The sequence below is a fragment of the Rhipicephalus microplus genome, chromosome 1, assembly GCF_043290135.1.
Source record: "Rhipicephalus microplus isolate Deutch F79 chromosome 1, USDA_Rmic, whole genome shotgun sequence".
Taxonomy (NCBI): Eukaryota; Metazoa; Arthropoda; class Arachnida; order Ixodida; family Ixodidae; genus Rhipicephalus; species Rhipicephalus microplus.
The window spans coordinates 199,565,512-199,587,325 of record NC_134700.1 but is presented as its reverse complement, the minus strand read 5'-3'; the positions used below and the strand labels follow the sequence as shown (position 1 = coordinate 199,587,325).

The 21,814-nt window shown below is 49.3% G+C and overlaps 1 protein-coding gene across 1 annotated transcript in view; it reads right to left on the bottom strand.

The window, feature by feature from the left end:
- LOC119167176 (sodium channel protein 1 brain) overlaps positions 1-21,814 on the bottom strand; it is an 83,854-nt gene that overhangs the window by 31,546 nt on the left and 30,494 nt on the right. Inside the window, exons 16-23 of the mRNA XM_075868014.1 lie at positions 15,650-15,730; positions 13,781-13,824; positions 13,460-13,580; positions 8,239-8,406; positions 7,402-7,521; positions 6,580-6,840; positions 316-510; positions 50-204 (exon numbers count right to left, since the gene is read on the bottom strand). Of these exons, the coding sequence (XP_075724129.1) occupies positions 50-204; positions 316-510; positions 6,580-6,840; positions 7,402-7,521; positions 8,239-8,406; positions 13,460-13,580; positions 13,781-13,824; positions 15,650-15,730 (1,145 nt within the window). The remainder of the gene's footprint in view (positions 1-49; positions 205-315; positions 511-6,579; positions 6,841-7,401; positions 7,522-8,238; positions 8,407-13,459; positions 13,581-13,780; positions 13,825-15,649; positions 15,731-21,814) is intronic.

Sequence of the window (21,814 nt, the reverse complement as noted above, 5' to 3'; positions counted from 1 at the left end):
TCTATAGTTTCGGTTTCGGCGTATGACCAAAATACGGTGTCTCACTCACTCCTTGCTGGCGGCCACGTCGTAAAGAAAGCCCCGAAACCTGCCGGCCGGCCTGGCAACTAGACTGACGGGCCTCTGGGCGAGCAGGCGGCGGAGTGACCGAGCGTACCGGCGCTGGCCCTCGCTCGCCGTAGGCTCCGAATAGTCCTCCTCGAGCTACACGCATGCGCACACGACGGAAGACGTTAAGCGGAGGACTGCACCGAGTGATCCGATGCTGAAAGAAGCGCGCACCCACAAACGGTAGCTCGGCGAAACACTACTAGCCTGTCGCTTCTTGGCGTAGAAGTTGTCGATCACGACGCCGACGAACAGGTTGAACACGAGGAAAGCGCCGATTACGAGGAAGATGGCGAAATAGATAAGCGACCAGGGATTGGCCTCCAGCCGTGGCTGCAGGTCGACGCCCTCGATGTCCAACACATTCTCGATGACTTCGATCCAGCCCTCGAAGGTCGCCACCTGCGCAGATCGACGATCGGCACTTCATATGGCAGCACTTTCAGCTTGGCGAATCAGGGGAGATTTGATGTGATTTATATGTGTGGTTTAACGTTCCAAAACCACCATATGATTATGAGAGACACCGTAGTGGAGGACTCCGGAAATTTTGACCTCCTCGGGTTCTTTAACGTGCACCCAAATCTGAGCACACGGGCCTACAACATTTCCGCCTTCATCGGAAATGCAGCCGCCGCAGCCAGGAAATCAGGGGAGTGAAATAGTACTATAGACATACAAAATCAATACAACCACTACTGACGTTTTCCCCTCGACTTTCAGCAAACTAGTATTGCTGCGAATGAGGCTGTCACACCAGTCCCGTTTATTAGGGAGGCAATCGCCGGGCTAATTCCAAGGGTCGAAGTACCGGCCCCCCCGAACCGCACCACGAAAGCGTGGACAATTTAGAAGTGGTCCTTTTTGGCGCGCCAGCGGATGCCGGCTGTGGTCCAAAGAACAAGTTAGAGCCGAGAGTTGATAAACAACAAATTATATTCTCAAAATTGGCAGATCGAAAACAATACACGAGAATGCACACCCCACAATAGTTACATACAATACGTCACCAACCAATCAACACACTACACAGTACAATTAGCCCCACTCGAACAACGGACACAGACAACAATACGCACTACAATGCAGTCGCATGCATTGAACAACCAAGCCACTCAAGACTAAAGGGATAGAAAACCTATTCAGTCCAAAGTTCTTGGAACCAAAGTCTAGATGATACTCTTCCGAGAATCACTCACTCAAAGTCCAGCGTTGTTGTCGTTCCGCAGCTCTCGAAGTTTCTCTTCCAGGAAACCTCCCGTCTTCAATTGGCCACTCTTCCAACTTCAACTTCTTCGCCGGAAACACGTCGGCTTCACACACGCCACTGTTGCCACGCGTCTTCGCTCGATAGCGGTAAACACACACTCTTGCCTGTAGCTCGAGTCGTCACCCCTCAGGTGGAAATTATCTTCTCCTGCTTTGTCTCCACGGACAAAACCTTCGCCGACTACACGGCGGAATCCCTACGCGCTCTGGCACTAACTTCCGTCTCCTCCTGTTCTGTCGTCTCGGCCGCTCGATTAAATACCTTCCGCGCCACCTTCCAGAAATTTCTGGTCATTTCGTCGGCGCGATACGCGGCGAAAGCTGGGAAGAGGGCGAGACAGTTGGAATGCCCTCTCCGGCCGGTGAGTCAACTCGGTATGGCCCCGCCCCCTTCGTTCTGGAAAAATCGCGGGCTTGCTGGGCCGCCGATGTGGGGTGAGGAGGTTCGTCTGCGAAGCCGTGCTTCTGCGGGGAGAGCGCGCGCCCGGGAGCCCTGGATGTTTGCTTTCTTTTTTTTTTCTTTTTACCTCGTGGCGTTTCTGCCGCCCGTTGTCGCAAGGATTTGGCGGCGCGCTCTTTTTTAGCGCTCGTTCTGTGACACTGCCCCCCACTTTAAGAATATTATCTCATAATATTCAAAACCACACAAACGAGCGCGAACAGTCACCACACATTCTCACAGACTGTAACACAATCCGTCGCTCATGACACTTCACATTCACAATATATCACTCAATACAATCGTACATTGTAGTTCAATTCCACAACACATGAAATATAGCCACAGGTATATGCCCACAACACTGCATCACACATTCTAAACAATACAAACGTACAAAGTTCTCTCATTACAACAATTATACAACACTATACATCACATCACGGCACAACACTTCGACACTTGTGACACAGGATAACAAGAACATTAACACAACATATGTCACTCAGCTCTGCCAAACACATTCTGATTCCACCTCAGCACCTATCTTGAGTACTTCGAACAGCGCTTGCGCCCCTTTTTGCGGTGCTCGCTCGATCTCTTCTTGTGCTTCCACGTTCCTTTTCGGCGAGCCCTTTCCAACGACGATATCTGAGGCGTCGTCTCAGCCATCGTTGTCTCTTCCGACACCGTTAACGCGTCATTACATTCGACGGGTCCTGTCTGTTTATTTACCCGCTTGATCATGCCTCTACATTTTGCCCGGCTGGCCAGCTCCGTCTCCTTTACACTGTCAGTCGGTTGAGGTCGTGCCGACGTACGTCCAGTTGCTCGGCCTGTGAACTTATTCGACACGATCGTCTTCTCCTTCGCTGTCTCTTGCGCCGCAGCTTCTCCTTGGGCTCTAGTGAGACCCGTCACGGGATGCTCCTCCACTGTATCTCGCGGCCGCTGTGTTGGCGAGGGCTCTATCTTCGGGTCTTCTCCCAAACATTCTGGATCACTTGGCCCTCGCGCCCCGTCGATGTTTCCGATGACAAGGTCATACAGGGGGGTCGTCATGCATAAAGCAGTAACCTTCCCGCTGAAGTACGGGGTTTCAACCTCAATTTCTGCTTCGGGAAGCAGCCGAACTGTACGGTCAATTAGGCAAACCGGTTTCGTTCTGCCTGTCAACTCACTTTCCCGTACCAAATTTCTCCGCACGATAACAGTGGAACTGCCGGTATCTCTTAACACCGTAATCTTTTTGCCCGCAACTTTTCCAAGCAGCGTTGGCATTCCTTTCGTAACACCGGTTGGCTGTTTTGACATTACAGCACCCACAATAGGAATTTTCTCCCCATTCTTCAACTCTACGAATCCATCAGTGACGGCATTATTATCAGATTTCGGTGCCACTTGCACACAGGATACCTGGTGAGTTTGACTCGCTCCGTTTCGACAAGCGTCTGCTTTGTGCCCAGTCTGACCACACTTGAAACATTTTACTGCCGTAGGGCTCGTAAAGATCGTTCGACAGTTTTTCGCGCGATGACCCATTCGGTTGCACAGAAAACATCGCGGAATGCTCTCTGGTGCACGCTTCTTTTCTTCGGGAGCCAATTTCTTCGAATCATCGGGACAATCCTTCTTGACCTTGGCCAAATTAATGCCACCTTGCGCTTCCAAGAATTGATCAGCCAATTCCAGCATGTCTTCAAATGAGTCAGCCTTCCTCTCTTTTAAGTACAGTGACAGGCTTGGGTGGCAACTAGTAAGAAATTGTTCTCTGATTAGCAGCTCTCTAAGCTCATCGTACTCCTGCGCTGTCCCTGAAAGTTCAATCCATCTGTCGAAATAATGACAAAGTCGGGCGGCATACTGCGTAGCCGTCTCACCATCAGCTGGCTTTCCAGTCCGAAATCTGTCCCGGAATCCTTCTACAGTAAATCTAAATCGCTTCAGCAAAGCAGCTTTCACCTTTGCATAGTTGGCTGCATCGGTCGGCGTCAGCCTACCATACACACTGAGCGCTTCACCACTCAAGCAAGTACTCAAAGCAGTTGCCCATTGATGTTCCGGCCAATTCTGGCTCTTCGCAATCGTCTCAAATCGGTGAAGGTACGCGTCAAGGTCGTCCTTCCTTTCATCGAACGCTACGAGCAGCTTGCTTGGGTTCAAGCGGAAGCCGTGATCTTCCCGTTCGCTGCTTTCAACTCTAGCTTGGACGGGAGTTTCGCTTCGCTGTTGCAAACGGAGCCGCTCGAGTTCCATCTCGTGCTGCCGCTGCCGTTCCCTTTCAGCCATCTCCGCTTCTCTTTCTTCTCTCGCCCTTTCGGCTGCCAACTTCTCTCGTTCCAACTCGGCTGCTTTTTCTTCCTTGGCTCTCTCAGCTGCCAACCTATCTCTCTCCACCGCCTCTTTCTCCTTCTGGCTTACCCACTTCCGTAGTTCGGCACCAGAAAGACCCATCTTCTCACCAAGAGCTACTAACTTTTCGAGATCCATGGTGTCTCGCAAATAAAGTCTTGCCGCGTGTAAAAAGTATCTGCCTAAATCAGTTTATCGGAACACTCCACTGCACTCGTTAACGAGAACACTGCACAACACACAAAATCGTTCCGATAGCAGTATCAACAACTCGAGGCTCTTTCTCACTACTTTGGACACACTGTGCACCAAAAGGTCCTATGTCGCGGACGCCAGATTAATTGTCACACCAGTCCCGTTTATTAGGGAGGCAATCGCCGGGCTAATTCCAAGGGTCGAAGTACCGGCCCCCCCGAACCGCACCACGAAAGCGTGGACAATTTAGAAGTGGTCCTTTTTGGCGCGCCAGCGGATGCCGGCTGTGGTCCAAAGAACAAGTTAGAGCCGAGAGTTGATAAACAACAAATTATATTCTCAAAATTGGCAGATCGAAAACAATACACGAGAATGCACACCCCACAATAGTTACATACAATACGTCACCAACCAATCAACACACTACACAGTACAATTAGCCCCACTCGAACAACGGACACAGACAACAATACGCACTACAATGCAGTCGCATGCATTGAACAACCAAGCCACTCAAGACTAAAGGGATAGAAAACCTATTCAGTCCAAAGTTCTTGGAACCAAAGTCTAGATGATACTCTTCCGAGAATCACTCACTCAAAGTCCAGCGTTGTTGTCGTTCCGCAGCTCTCGAAGTTTCTCTTCCAGGAAACCTCCCGTCTTCAATTGGCCACTCTTCCAACTTCAACTTCTTCGCCGGAAACACGTCGGCTTCACACACGCCACTGTTGCCACGCGTCTTCGCTCGATAGCGGTAAACACACACTCTTGCCTGTAGCTCGAGTCGTCACCCCTCAGGTGGAAATTATCTTCTCCTGCTTTGTCTCCACGGACAAAACCTTCGCCGACTACACGGCGGAATCCCTACGCGCTCTGGCACTAACTTCCGTCTCCTCCTGTTCTGTCGTCTCGGCCGCTCGATTAAATACCTTCCGCGCCACCTTCCAGAAATTTCTGGTCATTTCGTCGGCGCGATACGCGGCGAAAGCTGGGAAGAGGGCGAGACAGTTGGAATGCCCTCTCCGGCCGGTGAGTCAACTCGGTATGGCCCCGCCCCCTTCGTTCTGGAAAAATCGCGGGCTTGCTGGGCCGCCGATGTGGGGTGAGGAGGTTCGTCTGCGAAGCCGTGCTTCTGCGGGGAGAGCGCGCGCCCGGGAGCCCTGGATGTTTGCTTTCTTTTTTTTTTCTTTTTACCTCGTGGCGTTTCTGCCGCCCGTTGTCGCAAGGATTTGGCGGCGCGCTCTTTTTTAGCGCTCGTTCTGTGACAGAGGCATTGGGAAAATATGCCTGGCTCTACAGTGAACCCGCCTTCGACGATAAAGTAAACATTTACTAACGATTATTTCCCATAGTGATGTGTACTCCGCCACGATGGCTACATGGTGCCTTTTTGTAGAGCCCGTGGCCGTTAATTTTGGCTGGCGTGAGTCGGTAATTGCTAGCGACACTTCCCAAGTTCGGCCTTTGGTTCATCTATATTATGCCATAGTGCTTTTTTACCAATGTGAGACTAACTGGGCGTCTGCAGAAGTTGTGAAAATTATTGACTTGATGAATATGACCTGCGAGAGCGTCAAAAAGGCTGACGTCACCGTCTGCGCTCTTTTTCCCGATGTGACCAACTTATATAGCTTTAGAGCCGCCTATTGTAAGGTGGGACCCGTTCAAGGAGCAATTATCTCTGTTCAATGTAAACCATTTCTTTTACAACTTGAGATGAGCATAACCATTATAGCCCCAAAATATGAAAACAAATTTCGCGCACTTTTTAGTTTACAATAGTTAGTCATGAAATTATTTACCAATTGCTCAATATTTTCGTCGCAATACTTCAAAAACTACTGCTTTGTTACTTGAGAATATATTTTGACAGGTATATAGGAGTGCCCAGAAGCCAAAGTTAAAAATTTCCACGCAAAATTAGAATAAATTGCTTACCTCTGGAGGAGGAAAGACAAGCCGCCTCAGCGCATTGCGCTTCTGCAATTTCTTCGTACACAAGCGACCGCAATTTCTTCGGCCTACAGGTTTGGCAGCATATGTAGAGCACGCGTGCACAGTACGAGTTGTAATAACGGAATAACAACATTTGCATTTACCAAGGTAGTCGCTGACTGAGCTACAAAATTGTTCATTCCGATTGGAATCGCTCACTATTTCTCATCAGTGTCTCCTTAAGCGTGCATAGCCGGATCCACCAGTGCGGAAAGACGCACCTGGAGGAGCGCGAGCGATGCCTCGCCCAGGTTGTCGAACTGCACGTTCTCGTTGGTCCACGAGTAGCCCAGCATGTGGCAGGTGGCCCGGTCGGGCACCAGGCCGGGGTCGAGCGACTGGCCCCTGGCGTCGACGCAGTGCCGCAGGCGACCCGCGAACACGCTCACGCCCACCACGCCGAAGATGATCCAGATGAAGGCGCACACCACGAGCACGTTGCCGATAGAGGGCACCGAAGAGGCCAGCGCGTCCACCAGCAGCTGCACGCAACTCTCGTCTTTCCCTGGAAACTCTTTCCTTACGCCTAATTTGCATATTGAAAGACTATTTGCAGCCGTTATGAACGCTTGGCTGTACTTTCAGTGCGTGCCCTTATGGTCCAGGATAGCAAGAGTTGAGCTCTGTGTGTAAATTGAACCGTAAACATTGAGTATCGCAACCTAAGAGATTCGCTTTAGCAGCTGTGACGTGGGGTCAACCTCACACTGTATTACATTTGGCTATAGTGAATTACATTCTGTGTGGAGCTCAGTATTTATAAACGTGTACGTGGTTCTAACATTGAACTTATTTTTAAAGGTGTATACTTGGTTCTTACATCGAACATATTATACGCATTGCGCTTCTCAAAACTGTTGCAGTGATTATGTTGCAGTTCTCTACATTGCATCGGTTGAATAATTAATTATTTAATAATTATTACAACAGCTCCTGAGTGAACCAATCTCACATCAGCAAGGAGAGGAAAATGAGGTGTTCGGAATCAGTAATAAGCGGATTATCGATTCTCCGGCCTTTCACAGAGAAGCTATAAATCGCACCTTCATCCCCGGCAAGAGAGAGACGATTCGCACGGGTCTCAGAGCCCTGGTGGCGCGCAGCACGTTGATCACCGAGCCTTGAACGCCGATCACGTCGAAAACCTCGTAGAGAAGCGACGTCTGCGAAACCATGAATCGACAGTTTTTGTCTCCGCTAATTATTGCTATCCTATATGTAGCCACCAGCCTACAACGAAGGCACGAATTCATCACTCTATGAAAGCTGTTATCAGTGTGGCTGAAATGGGTATATCACACGGCCACTTGCGCATACGCCTAAGACTTCTTTTTCAATCTTCTTTTCCATCAAAGTCGATTGCATTGAATTACAACCCTCCCCCGAGCCTCTGAAATCGGTAAAAGTGAACGACGTTAGACCTATGGGTATTGCACGACGAATCGTCCGGAATACGCCCACTTTTGAATGTGAACATCATCATATGTCATAATGATGCCACGAATTTCCGCTATTTGTGACGTCATAAGTATCTCACGCGATGACGTCATTGATGACGTCATGTGACATTCAGGTCGCACGACATTTGGTACGCCGACGGACACGTATTCGTTCGCAAAAGCAGCACGTAACTTTCAACGCAATTTTGTTACTTTTTCTTCTTGGACAATTTGCTTACGAGGTCTCGCGAAGTATCATCCGGTTTCGCCAAAACGCGCTATGTCTCCTGAATCATGAGCATTATGAGGGTTCCGCCTTAATTTCACGTCGATACGGCAGTGTGGGCAGGTAAAAAAAGAGTGCCTTACGAACGACTATGATTTGAAAGAGGCCCGAGCACAGGGTGGTGCGTGATATAATCTTATGAACGAGACGCATACCGACTGCACGATGAAGTCAAGCAGGTGCCATCCGGACGAGAAGTAGGCGTGCGGGCCCTTGGCCACGAGCACCAGGGCGACGTCCACGCTAAGCAGCACGGTGAACAGCGCACTCGCCAGCTCCAGTCGGCCGCGCACCATGGCCGGTCTAGGGCCACCTTCCAGGCACTGTGTCCACACATGCACATGCAACTCTCACTACGGCAATCCAAACGATACAACATTAAGTCAAAGCAATCGCATTTGGTCTGATAATTCTGTACGAAGTTAATTTTAAAAGGGCATCTTGTTGAAATACCAATTGTTTTACTATATACAGCCGTCAACTGTCCACGCAACACAGTTTGCAGCCATTCTAGATATGTGTTTGCGTAGGATAGAAAACTGGACACATAATCTATTTAACTTTCCTACCTTCCTTGTACATCTTATATTTACACTGTGTCTGATCAAGAGACTGTGCTACAGTTACTGTGAAGTAAAAAGTTAGAGAGAAGAAACAAAACGAAGTGGACAATACAAGCGCAACGGCTAAGGCGACGCTTGCGTTTCTGTTGTCCACTTCATTTCGTGTCTCCTCTCTAACTAACTAGCTCAATATCTCACTTTGCTACATTGTGTCTCTCCCAGAATGATCAAATATCGAACACTGTGCGCAATATGCCAACGCTTTTTAACATCACTGACCTTTTTACATAGAGAATAATGTTAACCAATCACTCACTACACCACGCAATTGATACCCGGAACTCAAATTCTGTTATTACTAAATTAGACATGTTGCTGGGCAAGTTGGTTGACATCAAAAGGAAACTAGCAAAGTAGTGCAATCTAGGAAATGAAGACACGAGAAAAGTATTAGGTTATTTAAATGCAGAATTTTTCGTCTGTCTGCCTGTCTGTCTGTCACATTACTCTCATTATTCAGCTAGTCGGCCAAAGTTTAAGCACTGGCGGAACGCCCAGCCATGTTGAACTGAGGCTGTGTTGATATCAACATTGTCGATCAAAAAGCAAATACAACGCTAATCTGATGCTCAACGTCAATACGTATTTAGTAATGTGTTTCTTTACTACAAACTGCATAGATACATATTTATAAAAGTTCAAGTATTTCTTACGCTAAGCTGAAAATGCGACGCTAAGCCAGGGAAAGCCCTTTGCCGACGATATTGCTACGTGCCAGTGCATGGAGCTGAAGAAGACGAAGCAGATAGACTGGCACGGGCTAATCTGTGTGGCTGGCATATGCAATAACGCAATCATGGCCATGTTGTTTCTGAGCCAGCACTGCACCAATGCCATGCCCACTTGCATCTGTACGGATTTCCGTAGGGGCAGCAGGGTTGAAGTGTGCCAGAATCGGAGGGGTAGTGAGAAGAGCGACGAGAGTCGAGAACGCAGAAGCCTCTTTGGAGCCCCATGAAAACGGGACTTCTTTCTTGAGGAGCTGCATAAGCGGCCTCGCTATGTGCGCAAAATTTTTCACGAAGCGTCGGAAGTAGGAGCATAGTCCGATAAAGCTGCGTACATCCTTCGCAGATCGTGGTACAGGAAAGTTTTTGACGGCGCTAATTTTTGCCGGGTCTGGTTGTACACCGTTGCCGTCTACTAAATGGCCAATCACTGTGATTTGATGGCGTCCAAAGTGACATTTGGACGAGTTGAGCTCCAGGCCAGCGCGACGGAAGATTCCCAGGATGGCTGAGAGGCGCTCTATGTGAGTTTCAAATGTTAGTGAAAAGACGATGACGTCGTCCAAGTAGCACAAACAGATGGACCATTTGAATCCCCTGTGCAGGGAGTCCATCATTCGTTCGAAGGTGGCTGGAGCGTTACAAAGGCCAAAGGGGATGACCTTGAACTGATATAGGCCATCGGGGGTGATGAATGCCGTCTTTTCACGGTCCATTTCATCTACCTCTATCTGCCAGTAGCCGGAACGAAGGTCTATGGAGGAAAAATAGTGGGACCCATAGAGGCAATCAAGCGCATCATCTATTCGTGGCAGAGGGTAGACGTCTTTATTGGTAATTTTGTTTAGGTGTCGATAATCCACATAGAAACGCCATGCACCGTCTTTCTTGCGGACTAGCACTACAGGAGAAGCCCAAGGACTGCAAGATAGCTCAATGATGTCCTTGGCGAGCATTTTGTCGATCTCACTTTGGATGATGTGACGCTCGGCCGTCGACACCCGATATGGACGCCTATGAATAGGATGCTCATTACCAGTGTTTATGCGGTGGCTCATACCGGTAGCTTTCCCCAACGGACGGCCGCTGATGTCAAGAACGTCGATGTAGGACAGCAGAAGCCGGTGGAGCTCATCAGTCTGCTGCGGCGTTAAGTTGGAAGCGATCATCGACGTAATAGCGCTGTCGGAGCAAGTGGCAGGCTGATGTTGAGCGTGGGGGTCAGAAGGAGCGGCCATCGCGAAAATATCTACCGCATTGTCTTCTAAGGTGCAGAGCAACGCCAAAGAGATCCCTTGTGGCAGAACTTGAGGTGTCAAGCTAAAGTTGACAACTGGAAGGCACGTAGAATTTCCTGCGACGGACAGAATGGTGTGTGGTAATGTAATGCCACGGCTTATGAGAACATCGGTGATAGGAGTCAGAACATAGTCACCGTCGGGAACTGGTGGTATTGAGACGAGCTCTATGTAGGTCAGTGTCTGTGGAGGGAGGCGCGCGTGTCCCGTTGTGCAGAGGCGACTCGGCCGTTGTGTAGGAGGTTCTGTTGCGGGCAAGTGTAGACGGAGCAGAATGCGCGGGCAGAATGCGCGGACGGAAGTCTATGAGGGCAGAATGCGCGGACAGGAAGTCGAGGCCTAAGATTACGTCGTGGGGGCACTTATCAAGGACGGTGAAGAGAACAACTGTGTGTCGATCCGCAATGCTCACACGAGCGGAGCACATTCCAACGATAGATGCTATTCCACCATCCGCAACACGGACGAACTGAGTGGTCGCAGGTGTGAGAACGTTCTTGAGCTTGCGGCGAAAATCACTCGTCATCACGGATTGTTGGGCGCCGGTGTCGACAAGAGCAGTGACATGTACGCCGTCTACGTGTACGTCTATGAGGTTCCGTTTTGTCGGTATATCGTAAAAAGAGGATTTTCGGTCAGTCCGAGCGATGCAGCGCCACCTCCGGGGGCTGCAACGCTTAGTTTTCCGTCGGAGAACCTCGTGGGAAGGCGGGGCAAGATGGTCAGCGGGGCTGTGGAGAACGAGACTGGCGACGTTGGGGGGATGGAGAGCGGGAGTAGCGGTGTGGAGAAGCAGGTTCTTGGACAAAATGGTCGCGGCTGGTTTCATGGCGATAGGCAGGACGTGCATAGAAGGGACGAGAGGACGGTTGTGCAGGAGGACCCCAGCGACTTCTGCAATGGCGAGAAATGTGCCCGATTCTGTGACACGAGAAGCATATCGGCTTGTCATCGTGTGTTCGCCATGCGGACGGATTACGGAACGTTGAGGGAGAGCCGGTCGGGAAGGGACGTGCAGGCGTGTATCAGGGCTGGTAGTCGGTGCGGGGAGGCGGTGAGAACACAGCGGCGCAAATGCTTAGGCACAACAATGAGAAGGTCGGGCCCGTCTAGTCGGAAATTGCGACGGTATAGCAAACCCTTTTGAATGACAAAGTAGCGGACGGAAGCATCGTTTGTGGAGGATTCCATACGGCTAATGATGTCAAGCAGCTCTGGATCACGCTTCTGTTCTTCCCCAATATTAAGGAAGTCGGACACTGACAAGATAGAGTTCTCCGTGAACTCGTCAGTGTCCTCAGGATCGTCGACGGTGGCGTTCGAGAGGCGCTGGAACTGATGGGAGATGCGTCTGCTTTTGGCTTGTTGGAACCGGCGGCATTCTTGAATGATCGCATCAACAGATGACACATTGTTGAATACCAACAAATTGAACGCATCGTCGGCGATACCCTTTAGGATATGCGCAACTTTTTCAGGTTCAGACATATTTTCGTCAGCTTGGCGGCATAGTGAAAGGACAGCCTGAATATAACCGATGTATTTACAGCCGGTTAGGCGAGCAGCGCCAGCCACACAGGTTAGCTCGTGCCAGTCTATCTGCTTCGTCTTCTTCAGCTCCATGCACTGGCACGTAGCCAGTGCATGGCTACGTGCCAGTGCGCTGATGGATCCGGCTATACACGCTTAAGAAGACACCGACGAGAAATATAGAGCGATTCCAATCGAATTGAACAATTTTGTAGCTCAGTCAGCAACTACCTTGGTAAATACATCGGTGATCGGTGACTACCCCTCTGAGTCAGTCTCCTTCCCGTAACAATATGTTGCTGCCACCTGGCAGGACGAAAACGGTACGAGAAAAGCATCACGGGTGGCCACTGAGGAAACGGGAACTAATGTAGTGCGGCCGGCAGAAGATTGTCGTCTTCCGGCATTTGCAGCGAAGCAGATAAGCGGCCACTTTTTTTTCTTCCTATTTCTTTCTCTAGCATTTGTTTCCTTGTTAGAACTAATGCGTATCCTTTTACATTGTGCCAAATCAGGGCAAATAGGACGAAACACTCTGTACTCTGTCGCTGATTAATACAAGATGCGCTGATTTTTATACGAGATACATCAAATCCAACTCGCCCACCGCTCTACCTTAAGGCCCTTTAATCACTCTGGGCCCTGGGTCAACTTTCAATAACTTTAAAAACACTTTCCTTTGTAGTGGAATTCTACAATAGGCCAGAAAACTCCCAAGCACTTCCCCGAGGGTGAACATGGTTAAGTGTGAATACACGGGGTGATGCTAAGAGGGGTATTAATAATTCGCACTATTATATTTATTAATCACACTATGGTGCCTTTATGATAAAATGGTTCCTGGGAATCGCAATTTGATCCCACGGGGGAGTTTACGTTAACTCACTGGTGAATGCCAACGGATTTTAACTTTACTCCCCCTCACGACCCGCTCTCAACGGGAGACTGAGAGAGAAGGTGGGCGCGCGAGAGAGAGGGGTGCGCGCGCAGCTGCAGCGAGCGAGGAGAGCGGAGGAGCGAGCGAAGGGGGATATCAGCGTCGCGTCCGTGGCTTATTCGGTAGAGCGTCGCGCTGCGGCCCGCCAAGTCCTCTTTCTTTTAAAGATAGAGAGAAGACTGCGGACGCCGCCGACGGCGGTGGATGGTTTGGGGTCACTTATAAAGTGTATTCACACTTAAAAATTACTGGCTCCTCACCAGCACGATGCTGCTGAGCACAATGAGGAGGGCCACGAGGAGACGGAACGCGCGGTGGCCCGTCAGGGCTCGGGCTCGGCGCTGGGCCGCGCACCAGACGTTTCTCGCCCAGCCAGGGCCCCTGCGTGTGAGAAGACGTGCGTGCCGGTAGTGATGACAAGAGACGCGAGAAAACACGTGACAGGCATACGTGCCTCACTAACAAGAGCGTGCTGACATTTCGTGTAACGACAAGTGAAATACAGAAGCTTGTATGTTAGGGTGCTTTTACAGGATCTTTACTATGTTTTTTTTACTTACTTATTTACTTAGCGCACTTACTTCTCTGTGGTGGGAAGTGTCTGGGTCCCATTGACGAAGGGTTGCTGCGAATCGCACAAAAATAAATTATCAGTGCGAACAAAAGTTTAAAAAAATCACCGCATTCAATGTGCAATCTCTAGTCATCATAAAAAAATATATGGAGAATATTAGTTTCACCTGTCACTTACGTTAGGCTGTTACAAATGTTTGAAAAAACATTAACCTTAAACTCAAATTTTCTGACGCGTGTAGTTAGAAGAAGTAAAAGAGAAATTGCTGGAAAACTTTTTTTAACTGGCAAGCCTCCACGCACTTCTCCAAATATTCACTTTCGTAACACGAAAAATATACGGATTACTCTCTGACTGACACATGGGCTATAATCTCTTGAGATCTATGCCACTTACGTCAGCACTCATTTGTATACAACAAAACATGACATTTAGGCGTGATTGTCTTTCAGTCGAAATATTAGGTGGATTTTCAGAGACAAAACTGGTAGTTATGTACCGTGAAAAACATTTTTCGCCGCATATATGATCATTTCATAGCAATCGCAGTTAAACTAGTCATGCTCAGCCAGAGCCTCGCACCGACATCGTGATTATCAGCCATGCATAATTACCAAGTGGTGATAGTGAGACAGAGAAAGAGAGAAGTAGTGCTCAATTTCCCGAAAAGTAGGATGTTGCGGCTCTCAGTCAAGTACCATGCTTGGTCCGTAATCCAGGGTGCGGCCTAGGTGCACGGCAATGTACCATTATCCGCCGCAGCATAGCCAGGATTCCGAGGGGGGGGGAGGGGGAGAACCGTGGTAAGTATTGTGGTAGTGAGTTTAGAGCTGGGGAATTCTGAAGCGAGAAACGGGTGCATTTGGTATTCTATTCCCGCTTGACACGTATAGCTGGTGCATGTGCGATGTGGCATTCCCACGACGTGGATATGAAGTGCAATAAGAACAGCAAACCTAAGGCGGCTTCTCTGGAGCCAGTTTCTCGCACCCGCGCACAGCTGATACGAGATATTCAGTCGCAACACTGAAAGTTGCTATTGGTGTCGATGGCTCTTAAAGGGGCCCCTGCAACACGTCTCCAATTAAACAACGAATTACTACACTTAAGGAACTTATCAGCTCAAGAATCGCCTGTAATTTTTTTCTAGAATCTGAGAAAAACCGAGCGGAGTGGAAGGAATTTGTCGCACGCTCTACGAGCGCTTTCTCCTTCCATTTGCACCAGTAAGCGTGCTGAAAGCTACGCAGGAGAGTGACCCGTGGTCAACATGCTACGAGCGTAATCAGCGCGCGTCGTGATCCTGAGCTTACTCTCACTACGACTGCGAGCGCGCAGCATGGGCACATCGCGCCATCCTGTGGCCGCCGCTGTAACTGTGCAGCTGACGTTGTTCGAAAATCGGCCAACGGCCATGGACTTTGGGTTACTGACGCGGTCATTTCGGTTTATGGCATCACTTGAATAGAGAAAAGCCAGTGATTTGTAGCCGACTTTCAAAATTATTTGTAAATTCCTGGCCACGCGCTACGCTATAATGTTTGGCTCACATGTTCTCAGGGGCCTCGATTAAAAGGAATAAGCAGCGTTTCGCGACAATTCTCAAGAAGTGTAGAATGGCCTCTTTATATGTTCACCCCTTTAGGACGAAACATGTGATTTTCTTACAGCCCCTACGGTGTGGTGCAAAAGTCAAGTGCGAGGACATTAATTAAGCCAGCACCCTGAAAAGTCTCATTACTTGATTGTTCATTGCCACCCGTGCTGGTTTTTCGCGTCGTTTTCACATAATTATGCAAGCCAATGCACGCATACCATGTTATTTCAACACAGAGCAACATCACAGAAATCTAGAGCAAGAGTAATGAAAACACACCCATAATCGCTTCCAGCTGCGCTTGCAACACGACTTGCAGTTAAACACAATCTTCTCGAAGAGGATCTCTCCAGGCGAGTTCTGCGTCGAAAGACAAAAAGAGCAGCTAAAGCCAATATGGTAGTTTTTTGTTTGTTTTTATGCGGATCCTTTCTTAACGCACTAAAGGCACTTTGAGAGTTTCTACAACGTATCTATCTAGCCACTCATGTCTCGGTGCTCTCGAGATCGCCTACTTAAGTTGGGGTAGACCTCATTAGTAGAGGGGGAGAATAAGAGGGTCTGAAGAATATTTGGCTGGTCATATGACATGAGTAACATGAAAATTTCGTCGCATGCGTCGTCAAACTTTTTCCTCCTGACACGTGCGGCACATACCCGTACACCGTGGGCAACCGTATTTGAATATACGCCACAAGTGATTGACAATTTATATAATGATGATCAGGAAACATTTATGTAGTAAAAAAATAAAAGTTCAGCAGATCCCACGTACCTTAGGAATCGATGTTGTGCGAAGCATGCGGATGGAAGGGGGATGTATTTAATTTTTTTTATTGAGCGAGACGTTATGAAGTGGCGCTAAATGTATGTACCAATCCACGCACACACATATTAGCAGTTGTTTATAGTTGCGTAATGATGCCAATGAAAAACATGGATACTAACAACACCACAAGTGGCAATCTGATATGAAGCTCTGGTGTTTGCGCTGGTGCGCGCTAGGGTGGTAGTCCTCAACACTGCTACGCAAATCCACTTGAGCGTATGGCGCCTAACTACAATTTACGCTAACCCGACATGACGGCGGTATCATAGAATTACATATGTAATGTTCATAAAATCGTATAGCCAGTACTCCAACCACAAATGACGTTACACGAACAATAGGGCCTATTTGAAAAGTGTGTCCAAGGCCTGGCGTGGCTCTGGGGTAGAATACTTGATTGCCATGCAGAATGCTATGGTTCGATTTCTGGTGGGATACCGAGATTTATTGTTTGCATTCGTCCGGCCAACGCCGATTATGGCAGCATTTTCTTAACGCTCAAACGTCAAGTTATTCATGTGCGTTCTCGCCGTTCCTGCGTAGCTATAAAATGCCCATCACCTGTGGCACTGTATCACTGTATCACCAGGGGCGAGCATGCGCCACTGGTATACTCTCATACCGGTGGCAGATACCCGATCCCAAGTACGTGCCACTGTCATTTAGAAAGTGTTTGTCGACGTACGCGACGAGATTGTAACATTATTCATATTGTGACCAGCGCGTCATATTCGTCAAACCATCAAAGACGACTGTACCTCCTTAGGCTTGTTCGGGCACTCACATGTGACGTGTTGCAATTTCGGTCTCGACTCGCACTACGGACGTTGGTTCCCGTATGTATTGGGATTTATGTGGTGCAACATTTACAAATCTGGATGGGTGTTAATCTGAATTTGTCTAAGGTGGCGAACTTCCCGTGATTTGTGTGGTGGTGCCTACCGCTATCGTGTCTTATGTTGACGCTCGAGTATATCGCATGCAGTGCAAGGTTCACACTGATTGGCAATTCGTATCTAACCAGGAACGGCGAGAACATGGGCGTATCCAAAGAGGGTTGGGGGTTCAACACGCCCCCTATAAAAATTTTGCACGTACACGCAGACATAGAAACGCACGCACGAACATATATAAAGTGTAGCGAAGAAGATGAATGCTGCTCGAGGAGGCAGCGGGTACTTGCCAGGACGAAAAGAGGATGACGTTTCGCTTTCTCGGCGTTTAATCTGGATCCGCCATTACGACGCCAGTTCAAGAGGCTGCTATTTTGTCTGATAAATAAGTGCTGCTTCCAAACGCCTTATTTTAATTGGTGGAGGTGCTGGGTACCGATAATCCTGAAACTTCGAAACCGTACGCTGCCTCTAGTTGCTACGATCTGCACAGATGAAGATCAGCAGGCTGCTGCCTCGACTCTAGCTCTTCCGGCTCCTGTCTGTCCCTGCCCCATCAAGCTGCGTAACTCGCGCCTACCTTCAGTGGCACTGATGACAAAGACGTGGAAGAATGGCTAAACGAATACGACCGGGTGAGCAAGCACAAGCTCATCGTCGTCTAATTCTATTTAGCCAACGTCGCCAGTTTGTGATACCGCAACCACAAGAGGGACCTTCAGACCTGGTTAGCCTTCAGAATGGCGTTCGTGGATTTGTTCGGCCGTCCAGCGCTTCGCAAGCTACGTGCTGAACAACGCTTGCGTGCTCGTGCCCAGCAAAGTGCCGAGAATTACACCAGTTACATTGAAGATTCGCCCGACCTTTGCTAGTGCGTCAATCCAGCCATGACGGAAGCCGAGACGATCAAGCACATCTTGAAAGGTGTTAATTGACGACGCATTTCAGATGCTCATCGCTAAGAACCCGCAAACGGTTGCGGACGTAATTCAACTTTGCCAAAGTTACGACGAGCACTGGAAACAGCGTGAATCTACTCATCGCGCCAGTGCGTCGTACGCAATGATTTCTGGTTTAACGTCGGACGACCATAATGCCTTGCTCCTCGAGATCAAGCAGTTTGTACGCGGAGAGGTCACACGCCAGCTGTCCAATGTGCTGTATACCGTTGACGGTGCACCATCTACCTTACCGATACAGATACAACGAGTCGTTCGGGAGCAAGTGTCCGAGGTGCTACCCGCCGCCAATGTACCAGCTGTGACTGCTCCGCTGTCTTACGCCAAAGCACTGACCGCACCAGGACGTTTGCCCGTCGTGAACAACTACGTCTCCGCGCGCCCATATATGCCGCACCACCTGAACCTGTACATCCGGCCGCCTGCCCGTTTACCTGACCAACGCCACGCACTCGGAACCCATGCCGCACTCCAGACAACCACCCTATATGCTTTGCCTGTGGTTTTGCTGGCCACGTAGCGCGGTTTTCTCGAAGGCGTGAGTTTCTTCTACGTGACGACGTCCGGTACAACGCTTACAATTTTTCCCCTCGACCTGAGCCTGCTTCATCTGGTTCGCCTGCTGCTATGGACACATTTCTCCATCATCGCAGCTTCAATAGACAATGGCCGCCTTCACCACAGCGCCATTCCGTTTTCCCTATGCTAAGTCGCCCTCGTCCTGTCTCTGAGGAATACTAAGAGCCGCAGTTCGCGAGGAGAGAACTGTGGAGTTTTCGAAGTTTAGAAGACCTTGCTTTTCGCCGTCTAATGTCGTCACTGTCTCCGTTGAAGGTATACCCGTTTTTGCATTGGGTGACACTGGTTCCCCAGTGTCTGTAATGACTGATAAACTTTGCCATAGACTAAAAAGTGACAACGCCTCTTCACGGCTTCATTTTGGGTACAGCTAATCGCCAACAACTTCACCCTTTCGCCGCGTGCACCGCGTTTTTATTCAAGACGTCATTTATGCCGTCAAGTTTGCTGTGCTGCCACAGTGTTTCCATGACCTTATACTTGGCTGGGACTTCCTCTCCACTCGTCATGCTGTTATCGATTGTGCTCGGGCCGAAGTGGAATTCTCGCCTTTATGTGGCTCAGCTTCCGTAGATTTGCTACCTTTAACTGCAAACGTTTTTGTTGCCACCGACACATCTATATCCCCTTTCTCATCTGCGCTAGCACAACTTTCCTGTGACGTCCCTACTGGCTCCACTGTTCTTTTTACAACGTCTGCAACCACTGTCTACCGCAAGTGCTTCCTTCAAGTGAAATTTACGTAACTATATTCGTTTTCCTCGCCTTCCGTATTACTGCGCGGAGAGTGCCTAGGCCTTGCCGATGATGTTGATCCCTTGAGCGCATAGGCCGTTCCGGAGTGTTCGACTCCACTTCCAATTTACGCCGTTTCTTGCTCCGCATCACCCTCTCAGCCGTCATTCATGGACGCACTCTCTCGTTCCATCGACTACAACCTTACGGCCTAGCTGCGCGCAGACATTGTCGCCCTCCTCGAGCACTTCCACACAAGCTTCGACCACCAGCAACCAACTTTGGGCCGTGCTTTCAGTGTGTCTCGTCAAATCGACCCTGGGATTCACGCACCTTCGCGTCATAGTCCATATCGTGTGTCGGCGTCTGAGCGTCAAATCATCGCCGAACAAGTTGACGACATGTTGAAGCGCTGCGTTATTGAGCCCTCTAACAGCCCATGGGAATCCCCGGTTATTGTAGTGAAGAAAAAAAAAGATGGCTCATTAGGATTTTGCGTCGACTACCACCGGCTCAACAAGATCACCCGCAAAGATGTTTACCCGCTACCACGCATTGACGACGCCCTCGACTGCTTACAAGGAACCACGTTCTTCTCGTCGCTAGACCTTCGCTCCGATTATTGGCAGGTTCCGATGGCTGAGACTGACCGCCCCAAAACAGCTTTCGTCGTCCCAGATGGCCTATATCAGGTTAATGTTATGCCATTCGGGCTATGCAATGCGCCTACCACTTTCGAGCTCATGATCGACAATATCCTCCGTGGACTCAAATGGCAGACATTCCTGCGCTACTTAGACACTATTATTTTATTTTCGAATGACTTCTCTACACATCTTCAGCGTCTTGAAACAGTGCTCACTTGCTTCGCTTCTGCCGGTCTACAGCTCAATTTAAAGAAGTGCTGCTTTGGCACTCGACAGCTTCTAATTTTGGGCCATGTCGTCTCTAAGGATGGCGTTCTTCTTGATCCAACGAAACTGCGCGCTGTTGCCAAGTTCCCTAAGCCGACGACGTTGGAAGAACTTCGCAGCTTTCATGGCCTATGCTCTTATTTTCGTCGTTTTATTCGGAACTTTGCATCCATCATTTCGCCTTGACTGAACTTCGCTGCAATTACGACTTTTCCGGGTGGTCACCCGCATGTGACGATGCCTTCGCCACTCTCCGGCACCTTCATACATCACCTCAAATACTGCGACATTTTGATCCGCTTACCTCGACAGAAATCCATACGGATGCTAGTAGTGTCGGTCTCGTTGCTTTGCTCGCCCAACGTAAACCAGGATTTGATGAGTACGTCGTCTCCTACGCCAGTCGTGCGTTGACCAAAGCGGAAGCCAACTACTCAGTTACAGAAAAAGAATGATTAGCCATTGTATGGGCCATAGGCAAGTTTACACCCTGTCTTCACGGGCACCCATTCAGTGTGGTTACAGACCACCGTGCCTTATGCTGGCTTTCCTCGTTAAAAGATCCCTCTGGCCGACTCCGCCGCTGGGCAATTCGTCTCCAGGAGTACGACATCCACGTTATCTACAGATCTGGGCGCAGACATTCCGACACCGATGCTCTGTCCCGATCACCCCTACCACATAATGACGAGTTGCCGTCTTCACCAGCCCACCATGGGTCTGTACTTCCTGACATGTGTCTGGAGCAACAAAAAGATCCCTGGATCACATCACTTCTGAACTTGCAGAGTCTTCCTCCTTCGCGAAACATCCCTAGAGGCATGCGCCGTCAAGTACAGCACTTTGTTGTCCGAGATGGTTTGTTATACCGAAGAAATTACCTCTCTCAAGGACGCCGATGGCTCCTGGTTATTCCAAGACATCTCTTCTCGAACATATGCGCTTCATTTCACGCCGACCCACAGTGCGCGCATGCAGCGTGTTAAAAACTTACACCCGCCTGTCACACCGCTACTACCGGCATAAAATGTATCGCTTTGTTCGCCACTATACGTCCAGTCCTGTGTCGCTTGCCAGCACCGGAAGAATTCAACACCGCGTTCTTCAGCTCCACTGCAGCCCTTACCTTGGCCTGCCAGACCCTTTGACCACGTTGGTATTGATCTGTATGGACCCCTCCCACTCACACCTTCTGCATACCGTTGGATAATTGTCGCCATTGATCATCTTACGCGATATGTTAAAACTTCACCATTACCTTTGGCATCGGCTAGTGACGTTGGTTCTTTCACATTACATCGCATCATCCTAGGCCATGGTGCTCCACGTGAGCTGCTCAGCGACCGAGGGCGCGTGTTTCTGTCGGACGCAGTTGAATCTCTTCTCAGGGAGTGCCAAGTGATTCATCAGACTACCACCGCGTACCATACTCAAACAAATGGCATTACAGAACGATTCAATTGGACATTAGGAGATATGCTATCAAAGCCCGTCGCTTCCGACCACTCCAACTGGGACCGTATACTCACTTTTGT